General features: G+C 43.8%; 1 protein-coding gene across 1 annotated transcript in view; it reads right to left on the bottom strand.

Moving 5' to 3' along the window:
* LAMC2 (laminin subunit gamma 2) overlaps nucleotides 1-24,096 on the bottom strand; it is a 56,910-nt gene that overhangs the window by 29,148 nt on the left and 3,666 nt on the right. The window contains exon 2 of the mRNA XM_027074381.2: nucleotides 7,037-7,225. Within this exon, the coding sequence (XP_026930182.2) occupies nucleotides 7,037-7,225 (189 nt within the window). The remainder of the gene's footprint in view (nucleotides 1-7,036; nucleotides 7,226-24,096) is intronic.

Raw genomic sequence — 24,096 nt, 5'->3', positions numbered from 1 at the left:
ACTCTCTTCCTGGCCTCCATCCTTGTCTCCTTTCTCTCCTCTCATCCTCCTTTAAAAATGGAATTCATCTTGGGGTGCCTGGGTGGCTCAGTCAGTTAAGCATCCAACTTCGGCTCAGGTCATGATCTCACAGTTCCATGGGCTCAAGCCTTGCATCAAGCTCTGTGCTGACAGCTTGGAGCCTGGAGCCTGCCTCGGATTCTGTTTCTCCCTCTGTCTCTGCACACGCCCCCACCCCGGCTCATGCTCTGTCTCTCAAAAATAAAACATTAAAAAAAATGGAATTTATTTTTAAATGGGTGGTTCAGTTGGTTAAGTGTCCAACTCTTGATTTTTGGCTCAGGTCATGATCTCACAGTTCATGGGTTTGAGCCCCATGTCCGGCTCTGGGCTGACTGCACACAGCCTGCTTGGGATTCTGTCATCCCCCTCATCCCCTGCCCTTCCCTTCCCTTCCACTTGCGTGTTCTTCCTCTCTCAAAATAAACATTAAACATTTAAAAATTGAATTCCGATCACATTACTCATCTGTTTAGTCCTCTGGGGCTCCCCACTGTAAGCAGCATAAAATGCAAACTATATCATGGCCCACAAGACTCAACCTCTCCTTCCTTCCCTCGGCTCCCAGCCCCCCAGCCTTGCTGGTAGAACGTGCCAGACTGCTTCTCTCCTCAGGCACCTGCACTTGCTGCTCCCCTGGCCTGGAACCCTCCTTCCCCAGAGCGTCCCCTGATTGGCCCATCCTTGGCTCTCCGGTCCTGAGTTGTTACTACTACTCTAGTGAAATCTTCTTGGATCCCCAAATCTAAAATCTCCATCCCACCACTACCATAGTCCTGCTTCCTCAGGATTCCCTCAGTCTGTGTTCCCTGCTGTCCCCAGTGCCCAGGACAGAGCCTGACGTAGAGGAGATGCCCAGAAATCTGTCGGATGAAACCATGTATGCCATGAAAGAGGTCGGGGCTGTTGGGAGAGGGTCAAGGGTAGCAAAAGCTGAGCAGGAAGGTGGCGAGAAGTGTACCTCCTCTACTTGACGATTTGCCTGTGCTGGCAGAATGATCAAATAATCCGCCTGTCTCAGCGGACCGTAGTAGCTGGTACCAAGCCGACGGGACACTAACCAGTTGCTCCTTTCTTTCTAATCAGTTATTTGAATTTTTAATTCACTGGTAGATACAATTCAAATCGATAAAGGTATTGGCTCTGCACCTACATAAAGGTTTTTATGCCATCTGTGGAACATGAACAACATCAGTCACACTCAGAGCTGGTGGAAGACCCCATGTCAACTCTGTAAAGCTTGAAGGGGCCCTTCTACTCTACAAGCTGTCAGCCAACACAGCTAAGAAGGAAAGCTGCTTTTTGAATTATGCTCTGATAAGTAACATTCAACAGGAGACATCCCTCTTTATTTAAAAAAAACACTAAACGTTTATTTTTGAGAGACAGAATGCGAGCAAGGGGCGGGGCAGAGAGAGAGAAAGGGAGAGACAGAATCGAAAGCAGGCTCCAGGCTCCAAACTGTCAGGACAGAGCCTGACGCAGGGCTCAAACCCACAAATGGTGAGATCATGACCTGAGCCGAAGTCCTGAACCACTCAGGAGCCGCAAGACATCTCTCTTTAATACAATTAGTTGTTTTCTTTGTTTAACACAAATGGGTGTTGATGGGTTCAGAAACACATTTTTTTTTTCTCCATTCCAATTTATGGAAATCACGCTTTTGACTTAAGACCATTCTCCCTGCAGGGGTGCCTGGGTGGCTCCATCGGTTGGGAGTCCATTTCGGCTCAGGTCATGATCTCGCAGTTTGTGGGTTCGAGCGCCGGGTCAGGCTCTGTGCTGACCGCTCATAGCATGGAGCCTGCTTCAGATTCTGTGTCTCAGTCTCTCTCTCTGCCCCTCCCCCACTTGTGCTGTCTTTGTCTCTCAAAAATAAATGTGAAAAAATTTTTTTAAATTCTCCCTGCGGTAATTTTTCAGAAATGAGTTATTCTTAGAGAATGGAAAAGACTGTACTTTGCTTTGGACTCTGGCCTACATAGACCAAAATGGTTATTCTACAAAACACTGTTCTGAGGGAAATTAATGCTCTCATGAAAATAGGCATTCTATGTTCAAAAGAGTTCGGGAAATGGTACACTCTAGGCCTTTCAGAGACTTGTAACTTCATTCAGTAGGCATGATGCTTGTTTAACTCTTAAGGCCAGTGTTTCCAACCATTATTTGACATTCTTACAGGCCACGTCTATTATCTTGAACACTGTGCTCTACAGGACATTATCTAGAGAATTCTGCTCTAGAAACTGGGGGTCAAAGTGCCCAGACTTTGAAATCCAACAACTCTCCCTTCAAAACCAGCTCTGCCACTTAGCTCTGTGTCCTTGGGTAAACTGCTTACTCATCGCTTATTTTAAGTGAGGGTAACAGCCTATGCCTCATGGAGCTGTTGCAAGACTTTGAACTAAAATATATAAAGGCCTAATTTAGTGTCTCGCACGTAATGGGCCCTGGAAGAATGTAGTTTACGCTGCTATCTCAAGGCCTCCCACAAACCTTGACACAGACGTGTGCACGGGTCCTTACTGTGAAAGTGACTACTTTATTTCACATTCTAAAACTGCCAAAATAATAGCACTGGGTTTTCAAAGTTTCTCATTAAAATAAAAACCCTTGTCCCAATTCCTACATTGTGAGTTGCTTTTAGGGATTGTGAATAACTGGGTTGAAAGAACAAAATAGCTTCCTGTTTTGTGTCCCAATAAGCTCTTTTAGGGCTTCTATAGTTTCTGTGCATCTGAGGGTTCAAGAAGTTATTCTAAAATGATTACTATTTAAAAAATAGCAAATTAAGGGGCACCTGGGTGGCTCAGTCAGCTGAGCGTTCGACTTCAGCTCAGGTCATGATCTCACTGTTCATGGGTTTGAGCCCTGCGTCAGGCTCTGTGCTGACAGTTTGGAGCCTGGAGCCTGCTTTGGATTCTGTGTGTCTGTCTGTCTGTCTCTCTCTCTCTGCCCCTCCCCTGCTTGTGCTGTGTTTGTCTCAAAAATGTTAAATTTTTTTGATAAATAGTAAACAAGAGGGTATGTCCGTTTGAGAACCCTTTACACACACACACACACACACTTATAATTCTTAAATTCTTGTTACTTTAAAATACAAGTTATTTAAGACCTGTTTTGGGACACCTGGGTGGCTCAGTTAAGCGTCCGACTTTGGCTTAGGTCATGATCTCACGGTTCATGAGTTCAAGTCCCACTTCGGATTCTGTGTCTGCCTCTGCCTGCCTCTCTCTCTCTCTCTCTCTCTCAAAAATAAAACATTAAGAAAAGTTAAGGCATGTTTTCAATAATAACCAAAATGTTGTATTATGAGTAATCCATTGTCAGGATCATAAATATGTAAATAATAATTAAGAGAACAAGGCCAGTATCCTTGATGTCCATACAGGTCTCAAGAACTTAGGTGTCATGGAAAGAAAAAAACCACATGTATATACAGTGAATTTCAAAATATTTGCAAAAGGTTTTCAGGGCTTTTACACACGTGGTTATAAGAGTTGAGGAGAACTCAGCCCTGTTGCTGAACCCACAAAGTCATCACCTAAAAATAAGCCTGGCTGCTATATTTATGAGAAACTGATGTGACATCCAAAATCTGTGACCACTTTGGGGATTACTGATGCTGTTGGCTTCATTCACCATACATGGAATGATTGCATTTTTTGGTAAGGTGTGTTCTTCATTTTGAGATTGAATATATGATAAATTCCCTTTTAGGTGATGCATATCTTCTGGCTGATTGGGAGACTGAGAAATCCCATAGGGAATTAAATTTGTGCCACTGGGCTAGGAATCTGGGCAGCCACAGTGTCGTGGGAGACGGCACAGGATGGGAACCGTCTCTGTCACTAACATGCCACTCAGGCTCGCAGGTCAGTCTCTGGAACGTCACCTTCTTCGTGTCCATAACGGTGGGTGGAGCGTGCTAACACCTGCAGGTTGTCAAGTTGTTATGAACACTGAAGAAGATATAGCCTATAAAAATATTCTGGAAAAATATAAAGCACTACCCAGATCTTAGGAAATAAGATCCATGAAGCTTTTCCTGGACATCTAATTGTCTGATGTTGGGGATAAAAGAACAGCATTCTGATGCTTTATTTGTTCATAGGGAAGGAATAAGAGAATAGTTCTCCATCAGAACTCTGGATTATAACTTTAGCTTTTGCAATTGCTTGTTAGAGGACTGGAGGCCATCAGCTCCTCTAGGCCTCCCTTTCCCCACTCTTTAAAAGACATTTGAAAAGTTCACGGCCAGTTTCAGGATATTAATAAGAAAATAAAATGCTAATAGTTTCAGACCAAATATATGGCCTTGACAGCATTCCTTCTAAAGTCGAATGTAACTTAAAAAAGCCGGTGTCCCAGGAAACTGCCACACTGATCTGTCCTAATTAAAAAAAAGAAAAATCAACTACAATTTACTGAGTTGTCTACCACGTGCTTAACACAATTCTCACACAATCCTGTGGTGGGAAGAGCATGATGTCCCCCTTCTACAGATGGGGACACAGGGGGAGCAAGTGGTGAAGGGACATGCCCGGAATGACACAGCAGAAGCGGAAGTACCAAGATTTGAACCCAGGCTCTCTGGCTCCAAAACCCACCACTAGTCTTTACATTACCATCTTTGATGTCAGTGCACCTGGGGCTGGCCACCTAGCTACACAACCTTCAACAAATTTCTTCATCCCCCTCTCTAAGGCCCTGCCACCTCATCCGTAAAATGGACATAATAATAGCACCCTCTTCATATGGTTATTTGTGAAGATTAAATTAATTGCTGGATGAAAGCATCTAGCAAAGTGCCTGGCACAGAGAAAGTGGGTAATGCATGTTAGCGATCATATAAGCTATAACTCATTGTTGGGCTCCTCCTCTGTCTACCAAGATGTTCACACTGAGCCTGGGATGTATACTCCCCAAAGGCAAAGAAAAAGCCAGGCTCATGGATGCTGGGCAAGCAATGGACTCAAGTGAAAAAGAGATGGTGCGGCAAATCCTTCATTACCATCTCTCAGCCACGCGGCAGCCTCCTTGTCTACTGTACGGACTAATAACCTTGTCTTCAGGCCAGGCTCTCCAGCTAAGTTAATTAAGTTTCTAATTACATTCTCGCTGATCGTCTTGCTGGGATGACACAACTCCAGTGACTCACAATGAAGCTGCATATCCTAAAGGGTTCTGGGCTTTTCAGAAGGGTTGAATGCCCACTAACATGGAATAACTTTTAAAGAACTTCATAAAAAAAAAATTAACTCACAAGAATTGCTAAATCCAAAAGATTCTGGATGCTGACCCTATGCCACAAAGCTGAGCAAATTGGACTCAAACACACCATAACCGCAAGTTTGGTGAACTGGGAAGTGTTTGCTGGAATTTGGGTCTGCATCAGCCTGGGGTCATCCCCAGTGTTCTGTAATTGTCTCCAACACACTCTACCGGCATCTCCTGGCTAGACCAAAACCTGCCCATTTTTACGTTCATTAAGCTGTTTATACCCATTAAGCACACTAACACTTATCCTATTATGCTGTTAAACACTTTCTAACAAAGAAGAGAAACAGATATTTCCAAAAAAGATAATAGACAAGGTATTCTAAAAAACCTCAACTTCTTTAACAGAACTACTGGTCTCTCCTTCTCTATGTACTAACTTGTCTTTACTGTCCATGATGAATATAGCACAACACGTACATCTGTGTAGGCAAGAACTACCCACAGCTGTGCGAATACAGCACTGGGCGACATGTTTTAAAAAACAAAGGATTCCTGCTATGAACCAGCCATCTTGTAGGTATTTCCTATTTGATTGTATTTTCTTTTGTGAACAAACCCATCAAAGACTCTCTCTCTCTAAAAAAAAAGGCAGATTAGAGAGTGTGTGAAAGAGTGGGGGAGGGGCAGAGAGGGAGACTCTTAAGCAGACTCCGTGCTCAGCGGGATCTCACAACCCTGAGGTCATGACCATGAGATCCTGACCTGAGCAGAAATCGAGAGGAGGATGCTGAACCAACTGAGCCACCCAGGCGCCCCTCTAATCTGCCTATTAATCAGGGTGTCTCTTGGACTAATACAACTTTATATTGCTAGCACCTACCATAGCACCAGAAACAGATTTTCCTATCCCTTTATTTTTCGAGAGGTTGGTCAAAGGCATTGCTATGGATGCACTGGAAGCCTACAAAGCTTCCTTTGTCCCTGGGCCAAACTGTCATCTGCCAGGGAAAGTAATCATGGGCCTCTTGCTACTAGAATTCAAGCCAACTGTGTCCTAAAGACTCCAGCTGATTCCTACAACCCAGACTTAAGACAGAAAAATGTGTTGCCTTTCAGATAGAAATGCTAAGACACTACACTACCAGTGTCTAGTAGATTCCCAATTGTTCTAGATGTTGAACACCACTCTCTTGCCTTCCTGGCTTCTCTCTTCCTTCCCCCTCCCCCCTCTCTCTATTTGCCTTTCCCCCAACTACTTTTTTTTTTTTTTTTAGCATAGTCAACACACAAGGTTACGTTAGTTTCAGGTGTACAACACAGTGATTCAACATCTCTGTAGGTCATGCTGTGTTCCCCACAAGTGTAGCTACCACCTGTCACCATAGGACACTATCACAATATCACTGTATTCCCTCTCCCCTGCACCTATTTTGCCCATCCCCCCACCTCCCCTCCCTTCTGGCAACCATTGGTTGGTTCTCTGTATAGGTCTGATTCTGCCTCCCCCCTTTTTTTAAACTTATTTAATGTCTACACCCAAATGAGGCTCAAACTCGCCACCCCAAGATCAAGAGTCGCCCACTCTTCTGACTGAGCCAGCCAGGCTCCCCTGATTGTGCTTTTTTGTTTACTCATTTGTGGGTTTTCTTTAATTCCGCTTAGGAGTGGAATCATATGGTGTTTGTCTTTCTCAGTCTGACTCCTCTCACTCAGCATACTACCCTCCAGGTCTGTTCTTGCTGTCGCACATTACCTCTGGGGTTACAGTTGCAGGGTAAGCAGCGATCCCTCTCTCTCTGTCGGTAGAACCCCTCCTTGCACCTCTCGCAGTGAACGCCATCCGTGTTGTCAATGCAGTTGAGGCAGCGGAACCCGTTGCCTGTCTGTCTGTGAAGCTCCTGATCAAAGACGCATTGGCTGGACTTCCCACTGCAATCACAGACTAGGGATGGAGGAAAAAAAACACCTCGCTAGTAAAAAGCTCAGAGACAATGTTATCATTAATGTAAACTACGCGCAGGGTACTAAATATTCACGCCAGCTACTTGGAGTAAGGTAAGGATGACATGGGCCGAAGGAAGGTTGGGAGAGTCTCTGCCCCACCCAAAGGGAGCAGCAGCATGCTGGGGCAGGGGGGTTGCTGTCCGGGAGAACGTGAGCTCAGGGTTGCCCGACTGTCCCATTCCTCAAGAGACACCAAAAATCTTACGTTATGTATTTTTTTTAATGTTTATCTTTGAGAGAGACCCAGAGCGTGAGCAGGGGAGGGGCAGAGGGGGAGGGAGACACAGAATCTGAAGCAGGCTCCAAGCTGTCTGTGCAGAGCCCAATGTGAGGCTCGAACCCTTGAACCGTGAGATCATGACCCAAGGCGAAGTTGCACACTTAATTGAGCCACCCAGGCACCCTTCGTTATGTATTTTTATGTACAAATTCCTGATTTAAATTTGCAAAGAATTCATTTTTACAGCCCTGCGCAACCCCATAGAACAAGTCTACCGGCTAGAGAAAACCTGAGGACTGCCAGCGGGTGCGCTCTAGCACAGCTGTCCAACAGCTGACGGCGTCCTCTGTTCAAGATCCACGATAGCTGTCCCTCCTGTGATGGTCAAGGCTGAGGAGCTAATGTGACTGGACAGGAATCTCCCTCTGCCCTTCACTGTGCCTTGAGTGTCCCTCCCAGAGCCAGGTGCCAACGGGAACCAGAGTCCCATGAAGAATCAACTTTCCCAAATGTCTAGGAAAGTTTACCCCATTGAGCGACCTCTCCATGGGGGACCTAAAAGTCAATGAGGAAACGTGGAAATACTCCACATAATTCCTGTCAATGAGGAAACGTGGAAATACTCCACATAATTCCTGGCACACAGCAGACTCTAAAAAACGTTTGTCACAACTAAGAAGACAAAGATGATAAGCCTTGAGGTTAAAAGAATTGGACCAAATCAGTACTAGTTCTATTTTTGGAGGCAGATCTCTTCAACTCTCTGAACCTTATTTCTTATAAATGTAAAAGGAATTACCTGCCTCCCTGGACTGTTGAGAGGATCCCAATGAGAAAAGAATACCAAGCCCTTCACACCTGCTAATTCACTCACACAAGACAGGTATCGCCTCAGAGGAGTAAAATGCATTTCAGAAAGGTTAAGTAATTTGACCCAGTGGAGAGCTAGGGTTGGAACCTGTGTCTGATGCCAGACCTCATTTTCTTTCCACCAGGCACATTGTCCATTGGCCACGTGGCCTCAATAAGAGTCCACTTCTAGAACTGCCTAGGGCCACGACTTACCCAGAGCACTGATTTAAAAAAAAAAAAAAAAAAAAAAATGCCAACACACATGCTGAACAGCTGCCCTGTGCAGGCCATGTCAGGGCTCTGAAGGCACAAAGGGGACTAAGTAAATGTGATGAGCTTCTGAAGCGACTTCTTACCACACACATCTCTCCAGAGCCCATGCCGTCTCTAGCACCTCACACATATCAGCTCAGTTACTTCTCACAAGAACACATCAGCACGAGTGGTCTTGTCCCCATTGACGGGATGAAGAACCTAATGCTGGATATCTTGCTTAAGGACACACAGCTAAATGGCAACCATACAATTTGCTCCTAAGTGTGTCCAACCACAAAGCCTTCACCCCCCACCCCCACCCCCACTTCTTGAGAACCTGGTTACCACTGCAGGTAGCCGTTCCTCTTAGAAATCCCTCACAAAGGCTCATTCAGCCCCTACATAAATCCTGTCCCGCCACAGACCGCACTGGTTGTTCCAGATTACTTTTTCGGGAGTTTTAACTCTGCCTCCCTCCCTGTAATTTTTACTATGTGTCCTTGCTCTTCCTTGGAAAACACACGCACACCTACTGTGGTCTTCATTTACTTATCACTTTGTTTCAAACATGGCTTTACAAGCACTGTGACAGCCGGGGCTTTGTCTGAAGACAGCTATCCTATCTCCCTCTCTAGCCTTCTCTCCTTCTGGTTAAACTGGAGGCCTGTCACCTCCATGTCTTTCAACCATTTCCCATGGAATGATTTCTAGATTCTTCTTGACTGTCCTCCAAGGAACATACTGATTTCCCAATGTCTTTCTTAAAAGGGCCTGAATTTATCACAGTCCTCCAAGTGTGGTTTGACTAGCTCAGCATGCAACACAACTGGGTGTTAGAATTCCATGGACGCAGTTTTGCATTTCGTTAAACTTAGTGTGTTAAGCTTGCACTCAATTCAGACTCCCAGCTCTCTTTGCAGAACGGGTGCCAACTCCAATCTTCCCCAGTGAATGCTTGTGTAACTGATTTTTTGGATCCCGAACAGATGTGCCACACAGCTGTCATGTGCTGTGAAATTGCTGAGAACATCCTTAGGCGTGTATAAGCGCTAAATTCAGCCAACGACCCTTGTGTGAGGTCAGTCGCCTGGATCACGCAGTGTGCCAATGCCCTTTCTGTCCTGGGTGCCTTTTGAGGGCAGTCTCAAGACAATTACAAAATTTTCACTGTGCCTTTCTGACCCAGAACAAACTTTCTGCTGGTAATCGTTAACTTTATAAGGATGGCTCATGATATATTTAGAACACTATTTCAAAAATAGACACCCTTGTTATAATCTGGTGTTTAATGCCTCCCTCCCCTTCTGTCCTCTCTCCTGTCAGGCTCTACTCTGAAAAAACTGTGTTCTCCCTTTAAATCCCCCAGCCTTCTGCAGAGATACATTACAGTTTGAGCAAGGGGGATCTTCAGCCAGCAACTCTGCTCTGGAACTTGCTCACTGCCAAATCCCCCTCCTCTCTCACTGGGCTTTCCATGAAAGTCCAAGGTTGTGCTGACTGGGTAGGACCAAGTAGGCCTTGTGTCGGGGAGTGTATAGGCCTCCTATGTCTGCATCATGTGAGAACCTCATGAAGATGTTCCCCAGCCCTGCCTGCAGGACTTTGAGGTTTCCAAGCTGCACTGAGCTCAACCCTTAGCTGCACTGCACTTTAGCTTAATATTGAGTCTTCTGAACCTTCACCCCCAGAGAAGGAGGGTAGAGACTTTGCTCCTCTTGCATGAGATGACCCCTTTTGTCGCTGATGCTTTTGAAACATGGTCTCAAATCATCTCCCAAATTTAGACCAACCTCCCTAAAACTATTACTCATTCTCACTACTGGGGGGAAAGAAATGTTTTGAAATTCCAGAATATTCTTGCAATTGACTTAATAAAACGGGCCTCATACAGCTTGAGCCTGGTCCTTTTTTTTTTTTTTTTTTTTTTTTGAGACTGTGTGTGTGAGCATGAATGCAAGTGGGGGAGGGGAAGGGGCACAAAGAGAGTGAGGGGAGGGAGAGAGAGAAGAGCGAGAATCCAAGCAGGCTTCATGCTGTGGGGCTTCATCTCACAAACCAAACAGGTAAGATCACGACCTAAGCCAAAAAGAGTCTCAAACGCTTAACTGCCTGAACCATCCAGGCACCCTGAGGCTTGTCCTTTTTATTCTGTGACCGATTTCTGCCTAACCACTACCATGGGCATGCTGGTTGCTGAAGGGCACTGCCCGGCTAGGAATGAGGTGACTGGGAGCAGTGGGGACTCTGCCAACAGGGCTAAGAGGAAAAGCAGCCAAGTGTAGCCACATGGGGATCCTGCCTACTGTGGTCAGCATTTCCACTCAGGTTTCTAAAGAAAACAAATCTGGCCCTGTAGGAGATCTGATCTTTTTTATTTGAAAAATTTTTTAACATTTATTCATTTTTGAGAGATGGAGAGAGACCACATGAGTAGGGGGAGGGGCAGGGGGAGACACAGAATCCGAAGCAGGCTCTGAGCTGTCGGCACAGAGCCCGATGTGGGGCTTGAACCCACAACCACGAGATCATGACCTGAGCCAAAGTCAGATGCTTAACCGACTGAGCCACCCAAGCACCACTGAAATCTGATTTTTAAATGTTGGCCAAAAAATATTTTTTTTTGTATTTCTGTTTGAAATAAATCTATGTCCAAGGGCAAATCTCTGCTCTTCTAACAAGCAGAAAACACATGTCCTGCTTTAGAAAAAGGAGAAATGAAGCCCTAGTATATGGCACAGTGGCCTGGTTGTAGTGGGTGTTTGATGTGTGTTTGAAGAACAAATGAATGAAAATTCTCTTGAACTTGTAGAAACACAGCTCAGGGGTTCCTAAATTGAAAGGACTCCATGTGTCCCATGTGTCTTAACATGCCTTAAAAATATAAATACTAATATTTAGCAGTCACTCTCTTCCCTGTTCCATGAAAGGATGCTTTTCTCTACAGAAGACCAGTCCAGAAAACAGCCTTCCTTGGTAACTTCTACTGCAATGACTTATTTAGGTTAATAGACCCAAATATAAGCCTTGGCTACATTTTAAAACAAACTCTAAAATTTTATTATACTTCTTTTATATTTGGCCTTGTTCAAGTTTGTCTAGAGCTCTTATTTCTTTTTTATTTTGTAATTTTGCTATGCTTCCGAATTTCATAAAAGGTTTATTTAGTTTCAGGGCATCTTTTTTTTTAATATATGAAATTTATTGTCAAATTGGTTTCCATACAACACCCAGTGCTCATCCCAAAAAATGCCCTCTTCAATACCCATCACCTACCCTACCCTCCCTCCCACCCCCCATCAACCCTTAGTTTGTTCTCAGTTTTTAAGAGTCTCTTATGCTTTGGCTCTCTCCCACTCTAACCTCTTTTTTTTTTTTTCTACCCCTCCCCCATGGGTTTCTGTTAAGTTTCTCAGGATCCACATAAGAGTGAAAACATATGGTATCTGTCTCTCTCTGTATGGCTTATTTCACTTAGCATCACGCTCTCCAGTTCCATCCACGTTGCTACAAAGGGCCATATTTCATTCTTTCTCATTGCCACGTAGTACTCCATTGTGTGTATAAACCACAATTTCTTTATCCATTCATCAGTTGATGGACATTTAGGCTCTTTCCACAATCTGGCTATTGTTGAGAGTGCTGCTATAAATATTGGGGTCCAAGTGCCCCTATGCATCAGTACTCCTGTATCACTTGGGTAAATTCCTAGCAGTGCTACTGCTGGGTCATAGGGTAGGTCTATTTTTAATTTTTTGAGGAACCTCCACACTGTTTTCCAGAGTGGCTGCACCAGTTTGCATTCCCACCAACAGTGCAAGAGGGTTCCCGTTTCTACACATCCTCTCCAGCATCTATAGTCTCCTGATTTGTTCATTTTGGCCACTCTGGTGTGAGGTGATATCTGAGTGTGGTTTTGATTTGTGTTTCCCTGATGAGAAGCGACGTTGAGCATCTTTTCATGTGCCTGTTGGCCATTCGGATGTCTTCTTTAGAGAAGTGTCTATTCATGTTTTCTGCCCATTTCTTCACTGGGTTATTTGTTTTTCGGGTGTGGAGTTTGGTGAGCTCTTTATAGACTTTGGATACTAGCCCTTTGTCCGATATGTCATTTGCAAATATCTTTTCCCATTCCATTGGTTGCCTTTTAGTTTTGTTGGTTGTTTCCTTTGCTGTGCAGAAGCTTTTTATCTTCATAAGGTCCCAGTAGTTCATTTTTGCTTTTAATTCCCTTGCCTTTGGGGTTGTGTCAAGTAAGAAATTGCTACGGCTGAGGTCAGAGAGGTCTTTTCCTGCTTTCTCCTCTAGGGTTTTGATGGTTTCCTGTCTCACATTCAGGTCCTTTATCCATTTTGGGTTTATTTTTGTGAATGGTGTAAGAAAGTGATCTAGTTTCAATCTTCTGCATGTTGCTGTCCAGTTCCCAGCACCATTAAAGAGACTGTCTTTTTCCCATTGGATATTCTTTCCTGCTTTGTCAAAGATACTAGTTGGCCATACTTTTGTGGGTCTAGTTCCGGGGTTCCTATTCTATTCCATTGGTCTATGTGTCTGCTTTTGTGCCAATACCATGCTGTCTTGATGATTACAGCTTTGTAGTAGAGGCTAAAGTCTGGTCCATCAGAGCATCTTGACAGAAAAGCAAGTGATGAAGGGTGCCTGGGGGCTCAGCCGGTCAAGCATCTGACTTTGGCTCAGGTCATGATCTCACAGTGTGTGAGTTTGAGCCCCACGTCAGGTTCTGTGCTGACAGCTCAGAGCCTGGAGCTTGCTTCAGATTCTGTGTCTCCCCCTCTCTCTCTGCCCCTCCCCTGCTCATGCACGTGCTGCATGTGTGTGCTCTCTCAAAAAATTATAATCGTTAAAAAAACAAGCAATGAAAGTATAAAGATGGGGGTTTTGGACATTTCCTAAGTTGCCTGGGAAGCATTTATCAAGGGTCCATTCACTCAACAAATACATATGGAGTATCTAGTATGGATACAGTGGTAAACAAAACCAATAGATGTCCCAGCCCTCATGAAGTTCTCATGTGAGGAGGGGGGAAAAATAAGTAATACAGAGAATATTTGGATAGTGATATTTGTCAAGGAGAAATACATAAAGCAGTGAAAGGAAACAGGAAGTTGTGGGGTGGGAGGGGGGAGGTGAGAAAGTGAAAGTGACATAAGCTGACTTTTTAAAATTTTTTTCAACGTTTATTTATTTTTGGGGGGACAGAGAGAGACAGAGCCTGAACGGGGGAGGGGCACAGAGAGAGGGAGACACAGAATCGGAAACAGGCTCCAGGCTCTGAGCCATCAGCCCAGAGCCTGATGCGGGGCTCGAACTCATGGACTGCGAGATTGTGACTTGGCTGAAGTCGGACGCTTAACCGACTGCGCCACCCAGGCGCCCCAAGCTGACTTTAAGATTTTTTTTTTTTTAATCTCTACACCCAATGTGGGGCTTGAACCCACAACCTTGAGGTTGAGTTGCACGCTCCACCAACTGAGCCAGCCAGGTGCCCCTGGTCTACTTCTCTATTTTGAGGCTGGTCTGTTCATGAGCTTTGTCGGCTTATCTACCAGGCATGGTGTTTTTCTTACCAATTATGAATTACCCACCAAATGTATCAAATTATTCACCTCTCATTTTGTTATGTATTTTCTTTTCCTCTCCTGATAAATCTTTCTTTTCCAAGTACCTCATTGGTAGATTTTTGTCTTACTGGTTCTTACTCCTTTTCCCCCCTCCTCCTTCTGTCCTTAGTCACTGAGATGTACATCCATTTCACTTGAACAAAGATTACTTCATGGGGCGCCTGGATGGCTCAAGTTGTGATCTCGTGTTTCGTGAGTTCAAGCCCCACATTGGGCTCTCTGTCATTGTGGAGCTGGCTTCGGATCCTCTGTCCCTCCCCCCTCTCTGCACCTTCCCTGCTTGCACACACATGTGCTCTCTCAAAAATAAACTAACATTTTAAAAAATGAATAAAAATCATTCCTGACAGAGAGGCCACACTGGATGTCTGCATCCTGGGACATCATAAGCCAGCATGATTTCAAAAAAGGGAGCTGCCGATGTTTTATTGTCACATAAGATATGATATATGTAGATATTTAATATATATAGGGCTTTGTCAAATACTTCTCACATTATCCATGTTTTTCTCATTTCACTATGGACAGGCATGGGTCTGGGACCTGGTGCTAATTTATCACTGCAGCAGAAAAAAGAAACAAGTTCCTCTCAGACCCTGAACAGACCCAAAGCCTTACAGGGTCTAGGAATCAAGACAGGCAGGTTTTTTTCTCCCTTTTTCACTGAAGTCCGTATCCTAGGTGCCAGGTTCCATTGTTATTCTTATTTAACTCCTCATTTGTCCCATACTCTTTCCAAGCTAGAGACATCTCTGCAAGGTTCTGTCCTTTTCGCTCTCTGTCCTGCACTCCAGCTCCCGGAAATCCTGGTCTCTGTCAGCCAGGCATCTCTCCACAGCTACAGCAATAAAATTCGTCAAGTTGACCTCAAGCCCTGTGTAAACACACGTGAAACCAAGTCATTTTACTCAGATTTTCACATATTTCTTTCAGTCTAGTAAAGTGTGGGTGGTTTTTGTGTCTGCCTCTCTGTTGCTGCTTCTTTGGCACTTAAGTATTTATTATAATAATCACTATAATAGCATACGGTTGCTGACCCTCAAGGTGCTTCTTAGAGGAGCCCTCCAGGCTGCCAGACACAGGCTGATCTGCCCACAGCCACCCACACTCCCCCAGACTCTGCAAACAATGGAGCAAGTGTGCAGAGCCCCTCAGGCTCACTTCACAAGGCTCCCACCCTCGCTCAAACACACAGTTCCGACAGGTCCGGACAGGAAGCACGGGGCAAAGGCTGTTTCCAAGCTGCATCCTTAGGAGAATGAAAGGAAACTGAAAATACAGGTACTTCCTAGGTTTGCACTGTGGCAAAGCCTTGGAATAATCAGCATCAGCGGCTGCTGTTCATCAAGACCTCATTTTAAGTTCCCCGTAGGACACACTGCGAGCAATTACGAGAAAGTTTAACAACTTGGCGCCAATCTGATCATTTATGTATAAGCAGGTCTTTTCTATTGTTCGAAGCTGAAAAACATGCTCAGCTTTTCACCAAGGTGATCTAATTTCCATCCTCTGTACAGCATATGGGATCATCGTGCTTTTTAGTGCTCTCACAAGTAACAACAAATTAAAAAATCCAAGCTTCTTTCCAAACCCTGAAGATTTGGCCCCGCCGACATCTCCAACTTTACCGCATTCCTCTTTCTCTCTCTTGTTCACTGGGCTCCAACACACAGACCTTTGCATGAACTCTAGGAAGTACCACCTCCTTCCCACCTCAGGCCTCCAGGCTTGCCACTTCCTTTGCCAGGAGCGCTACCTGCCTCCACCTCCCTAAATCCACACAGCCACAGGCTGATCTTTTAAAGAGCATAAATGATATCGTGCAGGGCCCCCGATGGCCCTTCTACAGCTTCTCCCTCCTCTGAATGCCCACGGGACTTCATCCTTGCCTCCATCCTGGTACTTCTCACCTTCTGTACTGTCTTCACTATTTGTGTATGAATTACTTCCTCCATAACGTTTTCTACGTTTGTATCCACATGGGACCTAACACAGGGCGCAGGACTGGGATGGGTGGGTGGATGGATGGATGGGAGGGAGGCAGTGTGACTCTAAGAAAAGTAAAAAAAAAAACAAAAAAAACCAAAACCAACAAACCCGAACATACAGAAATCTCCCAGGAGTCCAGAGACCCGATATGAAATTTTCTCAACACACCAGATTTGCGTTGTCTACATGTGGCATTCAGTGTAAGTATAAAAAGCTAATGTTTCAATCAAAAAAATGCAGGGTGAGATGGGAACAGAAAGAAAGGAAAGGTGATCCGTTCACTTAGAAGGAGCGGCTGAGACTTTCTGGTTGCTCTCACACCAGAGGAACTATTACTGCCTCCAGGCCACCTCCGCACTGGTGGTCCCAGACCCCGGGGCTGCAGTGACACCCAGCCTGCCCTCTCCAAGGGCAGCAAGGCCAGAGCCAGGTGGGTGGAGGGGCCTGAGGTACGGCCTGCCTGAGACCAGGAGATCAGTTTGCAGTGGTGGGGCAGCCTTGACAGGCAGGGTGCACTTGGCGGGCGCAAGGGAAGATCTCAGGGGCTAGGAATCTGAGCGTCGTGTTTGAACCTGGCAGCGTGTGCTGGCCACCCTCACCCACAGCTCTGCCGCCCTCGCTTCCACTTCAGGGGCTCCGGGCGCTAATGCTGACTCAGTTACAGGGCAGTAGGTTTGGAAAGTGTTACCCGTGATCTGTGGATGAGTCCATACAGAGATGGCACCAGTGCTCTTCCTTATTTAGCCCTGTCTCCCCAGCATTTTGTGCCCCTCATTCCTTTTCCAAGATACCACATCTTTTTCTCTCCTTCCCTTTTGAAACGGTCTTCCCTTGGACACTAGAAGACCATACTGTCAGATTTCCTCTTGGCTTCTGACCTTGTCCCCCCATCCCTACCCAAGTCTTTGTGGCTCCTCTCCTTACACTAACTCTAAATGTTGGGGTTATTCCAGGCTCAGCCCTGACCCTCCACGAGGCCTCCCTCTGGGACTTGCCCATCCAAGACAAGGGCTTAGGTAACCATGATAGCTGTTGACCGGTATGCCAAAGTACTTCCCGGCCCAAACTTCATTGTCAACTCTAGACCAGCCATCCACTTTACATGTCCAGCTGGCTGCCTCACAAGCTTTTCACACAAAATATGTTTAAAACCAAATTCCTAGTTGTCATCCCTTCGAGTCAGAAGGCTGGAAGCTATTCTTATAGGTTCTCCGTCATTCTTCCTTGCCCGTATTCTATTCAACACCAAATTTTATTGACATAACCCACTAAATAGCTCGTTCACCCAAGTCAATGTCCACAATAGCCCTTCTAGACCAAACCCCTATCACCTCTTGCCTACAATACTTCTTGACTGAATGAATTCCCAGAAACTTCTCTTGCCTCCATCCAGCAGTCGGAAAACCTTACCAAAATATATTCTACCAATACCTCTCTGCTTACAACTCTGATAATTCTCCTTGACTTTTAGGATAAAGACAGGATTCCTTGACATTGCTACAAATACTTCCGTGGTCTAACCCTACCTACTTTTCCAGCCTAATTTCATATAACACTCCTCACTGGGACATCTTCACCTCTCTCCCATTCATTTCATTTATACCTCACTTTGTCTTTGCTTCCTCAGCTTTTTAAAGTTCTTTTGTGAAGGAAAAGCATCATGGTGGAGAGAGATGAGTTGGGGCTAACATTGGCAACCACCATGTTCTCTCTTGTTTGTCCAAAGCAGTTACGCAAAAAATTAAGCCTCCATTGTCCAATTGAATATTATTTCCTTCCTCCGAGTCAAAAAACTGGCCTCCTGTAAACTGACACTTTTATGCTCAAAGATAGCTGCTGTCACCTCCGAGAAGTCACTTGTAATGAGGCTTTTTAATAGGAAATCCAAATGTAAAGAGCTAGACTGAAAACAGTGAACAAAATGAATCTTGAGAATAGTATACTCAGATTAAAAAAAAACAACCCAGCAAATGCTTATCTTCAGAACAAAAGCAATTATTGAAAGTGTCCTTTATTAATTGAGAATATGTGAGCAAAGGAGAGGGACAGAGGGGGGTGGGGGAGAGAGAGAGAGAATCTCAAGCAGCCTCTATGTTCAGCATGGAGCCCAACGTGGGGCTCAATCCCACCACCCTGAGATCAAGACCTGAGCCAAAATCAAGAGTTGGACACCTGACCAACTGAGCCATCCAGGCACTTTGAAAGTGTCCTTTAAATAGCAATCTATTCTAATGTATTCTTTGTTATTTTTACACATATTCAAATTGAACATATGAAGTCCAAAGCAAGATCAATCTGACATCTATCAGTGAGGTAGATACCAAAGGCACTGGTAGCTATCATCCTATTTGCAAAAATCAAAGTCTCCAAACCTGAAATGCTCAACATGACACGGTATTTTTACCATATTGTACTTACATGTGATGATGAAAATGCTCTTAAGTATTTTCTAGTTTTAAAGCCTCCTACATGAAATTTTTCTTTCCAAGATTTAATATGTTTCTCAGGTTGGGTGAATACTTTAAAACAAAGTCTGAACATTTCTTCGTTTAATCTTGAAATGTTGTGGATTAATGTGTGAATGTCTGCTTCCAGTTTTATCTTTTTAAGGCATGTCACAATATGTTTTCTAATTAAAATAAAAAACCAAAATGGCACTTCCCTCACGAAGAGTCTTTTAATTGAACTCAGTTTTTTCCTCTCCTATTTTTCACAGCTGCCTTTTAAGCCAACAGAGCCAGAACCACTGATGTGTATCCTGCCTGTTTGCTTCTCAGGGTATGTAAATGCCCAAGCAGGTGTGAGTAAGTCTGCACCAAGAAGTGCCCTAAGGAGAGGAACACTTCAGGTGTTCTAATCACATGGGCAATTTGGGATGTTAGAATTATGGACCAATCTTTTGAACTCTTAATAGTCCAAAGTCATCAAGAGTCAAATTCAGGTCACCACATTTTCCTTTGGAATGATTATGACTTAAAAGGAGTCACCTAGTTTCACTGAGTTCATAGCATATTCTATTACAACCTAGATGTGGAAACGGCACACATGGACCGCAGATACTCCACCTGGTAAGGCATACACCAGGGGACCACACCTGGAGATGTCTTCCCCTAATCCCCCACTAGGGTCCAGGCAGACAGCAGGGAGAGGGAAAGAACATCCCAGCCAACAGGGAGGTTGGGGACACCAATTTTCATCTAACTAGCAAAGGAGTTCAGGGTACAGGAGGAGGCTCAGTCTGAGTTCAAAGGTGAAAGAGAAGAGGAGATTAGGACATGAGATACAGAGGAGTCTCCCCTTTCCTTGCACCTGGCACCTACAAGGGCTCTACTCCGAGACCACAAGTGTCAGCCTCAGTATGGAGGCTCAGTGAGTGTGCGTGGTAAGGATTCCATATGCAAATATCCAATACTGCTATGTAAACCCACACTCTTCTGCCCCCATATATAGCAATTTTCTGTATTTCTAAGAAATCATCTATAAAGAAAAACATCAATATGGAAAGCATATTTGACTAACTTCAGAGTACAGTATTCATTGAGCATTTCCACATGACTCAACAAAAGGTATCCTCTGCCCTCTTAAGAATCAACTGAAATAAACACAGTAGAGTGCTCAGGACAGCTAGAGGTGACACCTGAAGGAATGAGGACCAAAAGAAAAAAAAAAAACGTGTATAAGGAGTCTGGGTAAAGAAAAGCTAAAAAGGAAATTCTGATTTGTACTGAAAATGCTTTTCAGAGTATACATATTAAATATGGTTTTTCAATCATTTCAGTTTGTTTTGTTGGCTCCTTTAAAAAGTTACTAAATAATTCCTTTTTAAACCTTGCATTGCTTTCGTGAACAATATACTTCTGTACAAGGAAATTAGCCATAGATTCTTCTGCTATCTCTACATCCCTTCACAACGCTGAACCCGGTTAGGTATGCATATGCTTACTGTGCACCACAGCAGTTCTCAGTTTGGACAAAAGAACAAAATGGTAATTCATGTGCATTTACAGTGTTGGGAAAATATGTATGAAGTGCATTTATAGAAGCTTCCTTTAGAGATTCTTTTCTGAAAAAATCCATCTGAAAACAGTAAATTAAAACTGTACTGCTTAACGTCAGAAGAATGAATTAAGTTAACGTCTCTTCAGGGACCAACCACTTTTTATACCTCCATCAAAAGTTAACGAAGATCACAGACTGGACCATGAAGCCTCCACCAGGGAGCAGGTGCAATGTGTCTTGTATCTCAGCTGAACAAATGTGCTGCTACTGCACTGTCACTTCCCATGGCAGGTCAGCTGTGGCTTCAGCATGTGAACGTCCCCTCCCACCGTGTACAACAGCCCCCCACCCCTGGCCCCGCGAGGCAAGAGCAGAAGCTTTGGGTTACCGTTGGACCTGGTGCTATTGCAAAGTAGACCGGTCTATCTGCTATGAGAAATGACCTTTCAACATTCAGAATCCCCTTTTACCAAAAGCAAAATGGGTGATGATTTGAAATAGTAAGTACGTGCAAAGCTTACAATGTTCTGGCCATGAAACTGTCCTGATCCTGAAAGACTCTAAAACTTATACCAACGGACTCCAACAGGGGGAGAAAAATAGCCTTGGAACATAAATATGCATGTATAGAATCATAATGTCAACAGTCATTGAACAGCGGTAAAAAAAAAAAAAAAGGCTTATCCCTACCCCTCAACTGTCCTATTTCTTTTTTTACTGAGCCACCTAGTCAATTCCAACCTGCATGACAATCTGACAACAGAGTTGAACAAAAAAAGAATAAAAGAGAAAGAGAAAACTTAGTCATTTAAAATCTGTTCTTTTGTCAATGCCCCACCAACTAGAGTTTGTGCTTGGTCTTAACCTGTGGTTCCCTGACATTTTTATTTTTATTTATTTATTTTTTTAATTTTTTTTTTCAACGTTTATTTTTGGGACAGAGAGAGACAGAGCATGAACGGGGGAGGGGCAGAGAGAGAGGGAGACACAGAATCGGAAACGGGCTCCAGGCTCCGAGCCATCAGCCCAGAGCCCGACGCGGGGCTCGAACTCACGGACCGCGAGATCGTGACCTGGCTGAAGTCGGACGCTTAACCGACTGCGCCACCCAGGCGCCCCTCCCTGACATTTTTAAAAGAAAGGCCACCATAGGGAGTCACGTATACAAATGAAGACTTGAAAATAGCCAGGACACAGATGCCCCTACTAGAAACATAGGGATATTCTTATAATCAAGATTCCACCAAGTGTGAAAATTAATTTAAATGAAAATTTTTAATAAGAATTAGAAATATTAAACTAGCAACTGAAATCTGGTCCTTTTACTAAGTGCATGGCTCTGGTCAAGGAAATAACTTTTCTGTGCCTCAATTTTCCTATCTATGAAGGAGGATTACATATGTGGTAACCCAGCTCTGATGTAACTGAGAATTCGCACAGTTCCTTTGCCGGCTGGGTATCATTTTTCTCACCTACAAAAGGAGAAGCTTTTGTAGAGAACCTCTAAGGACCATTCTCATTTAAATACCATGATGCTGGGGTGCCTGGGTGGCTCAGTTTGTGATCTTTTGGTTCTTGAATTCGAGCCCCTCACTGGGCTCTGTGCTGTGACAGCTCAGAGCCTGGAGACTGCTTTGGATTCTGTGTTTCCCTGTCTCTGCTTCTCCCCCGCTCATTCTCTCTTTCTCACAAAAAATCAACATTAAAAAAATTAGTAAAAATTAAGTAAATACCATGATGCTGTAACAAGAGAAAAAAGTATGGAAACATGCAGAACTTTTTATAAGAAATGCCCCAATGAGTGCAGCTAAAGATGTGAATAACTTTTCCAATGTTTAAATCAGTGTGGGAAATGATTTGACTGCGATTTAATTTTTTCTAGACTGTGAATATTCACAAAATGAATAAAAATAAAATCTGGAAAAGAAACAGCTGGCATTCTGTAAATGGTCGCCAAGCCTGAAGAAGTCTAGGATACATAGACCTTTACCCAACTGATCTCCACCTCTCCTCTGATACAGCAGAAGGGAAAGGCTAGAGCCCTTACACTGACCAGTGATGGAAGAACCATTCTTTTCTTTCCTAATCGTGACATAAGGAAGCACATGACTGTTGGGCAGGCACCTATACAGACATACAGTCACCCACAGACACAGAAAAGACTTAGCTTTTGGCTTTGAATATAATTCAAATATTACATCATGTACCTGGGGGTTATATTAGAGCACAGCCCAGTAATGATTCAGTAATCTGCTAGGCCTAATTTGTGACTAAATTAGAGTTCCAGAATCTATGGCACTCCTATTTCTACACTGGTCTGTAATGATCCAAGTCTTGTCTCCTTGGAAATTTCTCTAGGGTGTAAAAAAAAAAAAAAAAAAAAAGTCAATATACTTGAGCCCACTAAGAGCTTAAATGGGAAAAGTATTCCCAAGATTGCCTCAACAACTTAATTTCATGCTCCTGACTTTCCCATAAACATTGATCACAAACCAACATTCTTCCTCAGCTCCTTGACCAGTGGAGCTAAACCGATGGCTGTCCCCAGTTCAGGACCCCAGAATTTAAGTCTTCATAGGTGTTTCCAGCTTATGCCCCCAATTCAAATCCATACTCCTATTTATTGCACACACTTGAATATAATAAGGTGGGAGGTTTTATTTTTCCGGGGGGTGGGGGGGAAGGTCACATTTAAGTCTTTTCAAAATCTTTTTCAATTACTTTTAATTTTAAAATATTATTTGGGGAAGACCTGTCAATTTGAAATGATGTCAGTCAATGCATTGGATACTTATCAGTAAGAAAAAGCCTAGGCTATTGAACCAACCCTCATAACTGTTCATTATCTCACAATTTTGAGTGTCGAAAATCATAAACCTTTCAAGATGATTATGCTGTGAAGATTACAATGTGCGTTGAAGGATAATCTTTAAATCTTTTAGACGTTTTGAAAATGGTGTACTTTCCAATGACGGTGTGAAAAACAGACACAAATGGAGCTATATCTCAAGCCACCTAAACCGAAGCAAAGAAGAAACTGTATTAAAGTTCTGTTAGCTGCTAAAGGTGGAGTTTGAATGTAATTACTTCATAAAATGTGAATTTACAAATTAATACTTGTAAGTTATTTTATAAATTATGTGACTTTAGGTTTGTGAATTAACGTGCTACATTACACACAAAAAGCCATGTGACCACTGCATTTACACTGCTAAATGGTTTCATAATCAAGTTGGCCAAACCCTTTTTTTGGTGGGGGATGGGGACAGTCTCCAATTAAGAAGTGAGAGAGCAGCTTATGGAGTGCTCATCATATATTTGAGCATGTTCTAGAGAGCAATAGACCTGCTGAATCTGTATGTGATAAGATCTGGTGTTTGCCAAAAAGCAAGGATAAGAAATGATACGACATCTGATCTTGAAATTCCATCTGCTCTGAGTCCCTTGTCAGGAATTCCCATTTATTTCATTGGGTAAAACTTGGGGTTCATTTCAGCCTGAGCAGAAGGACTCCTCATCACCTTTCTTGAGCTAATGAGAGGAACCTCTTAAAAAAGTTCACCGCTTAAAACTCAGAAGACAGTATGTTGACATTCAGCATTGGCAGGAGAGTTCTATGACCATAATATTGAACACATAGTGCTTACTAGGCACTGTGCAAAGTGCTTTAGTATGTAATGATTGCAACAACTTATTTTCCTCATCTTAGAGACCAGGAAACTGAGTACCAGGGGAAGTAGCTTGCCTAAACCCCACAAATAGGAAGTGGAGCTACCATTTGAACCCAGGCCTGCACCTGTATGCATGATGCTGTACCATTTTCACAGTCTAACAGAATCCAGGAGAGAGTATAAA

The sequence above is a fragment of the Acinonyx jubatus genome, chromosome E4 (genome assembly GCF_027475565.1).
Source record: "Acinonyx jubatus isolate Ajub_Pintada_27869175 chromosome E4, VMU_Ajub_asm_v1.0, whole genome shotgun sequence".
In the NCBI taxonomy this organism is placed as follows: domain Eukaryota; kingdom Metazoa; phylum Chordata; class Mammalia; order Carnivora; family Felidae; genus Acinonyx; species Acinonyx jubatus.
This window is presented reverse-complemented; position numbering and strand designations above follow the sequence as displayed.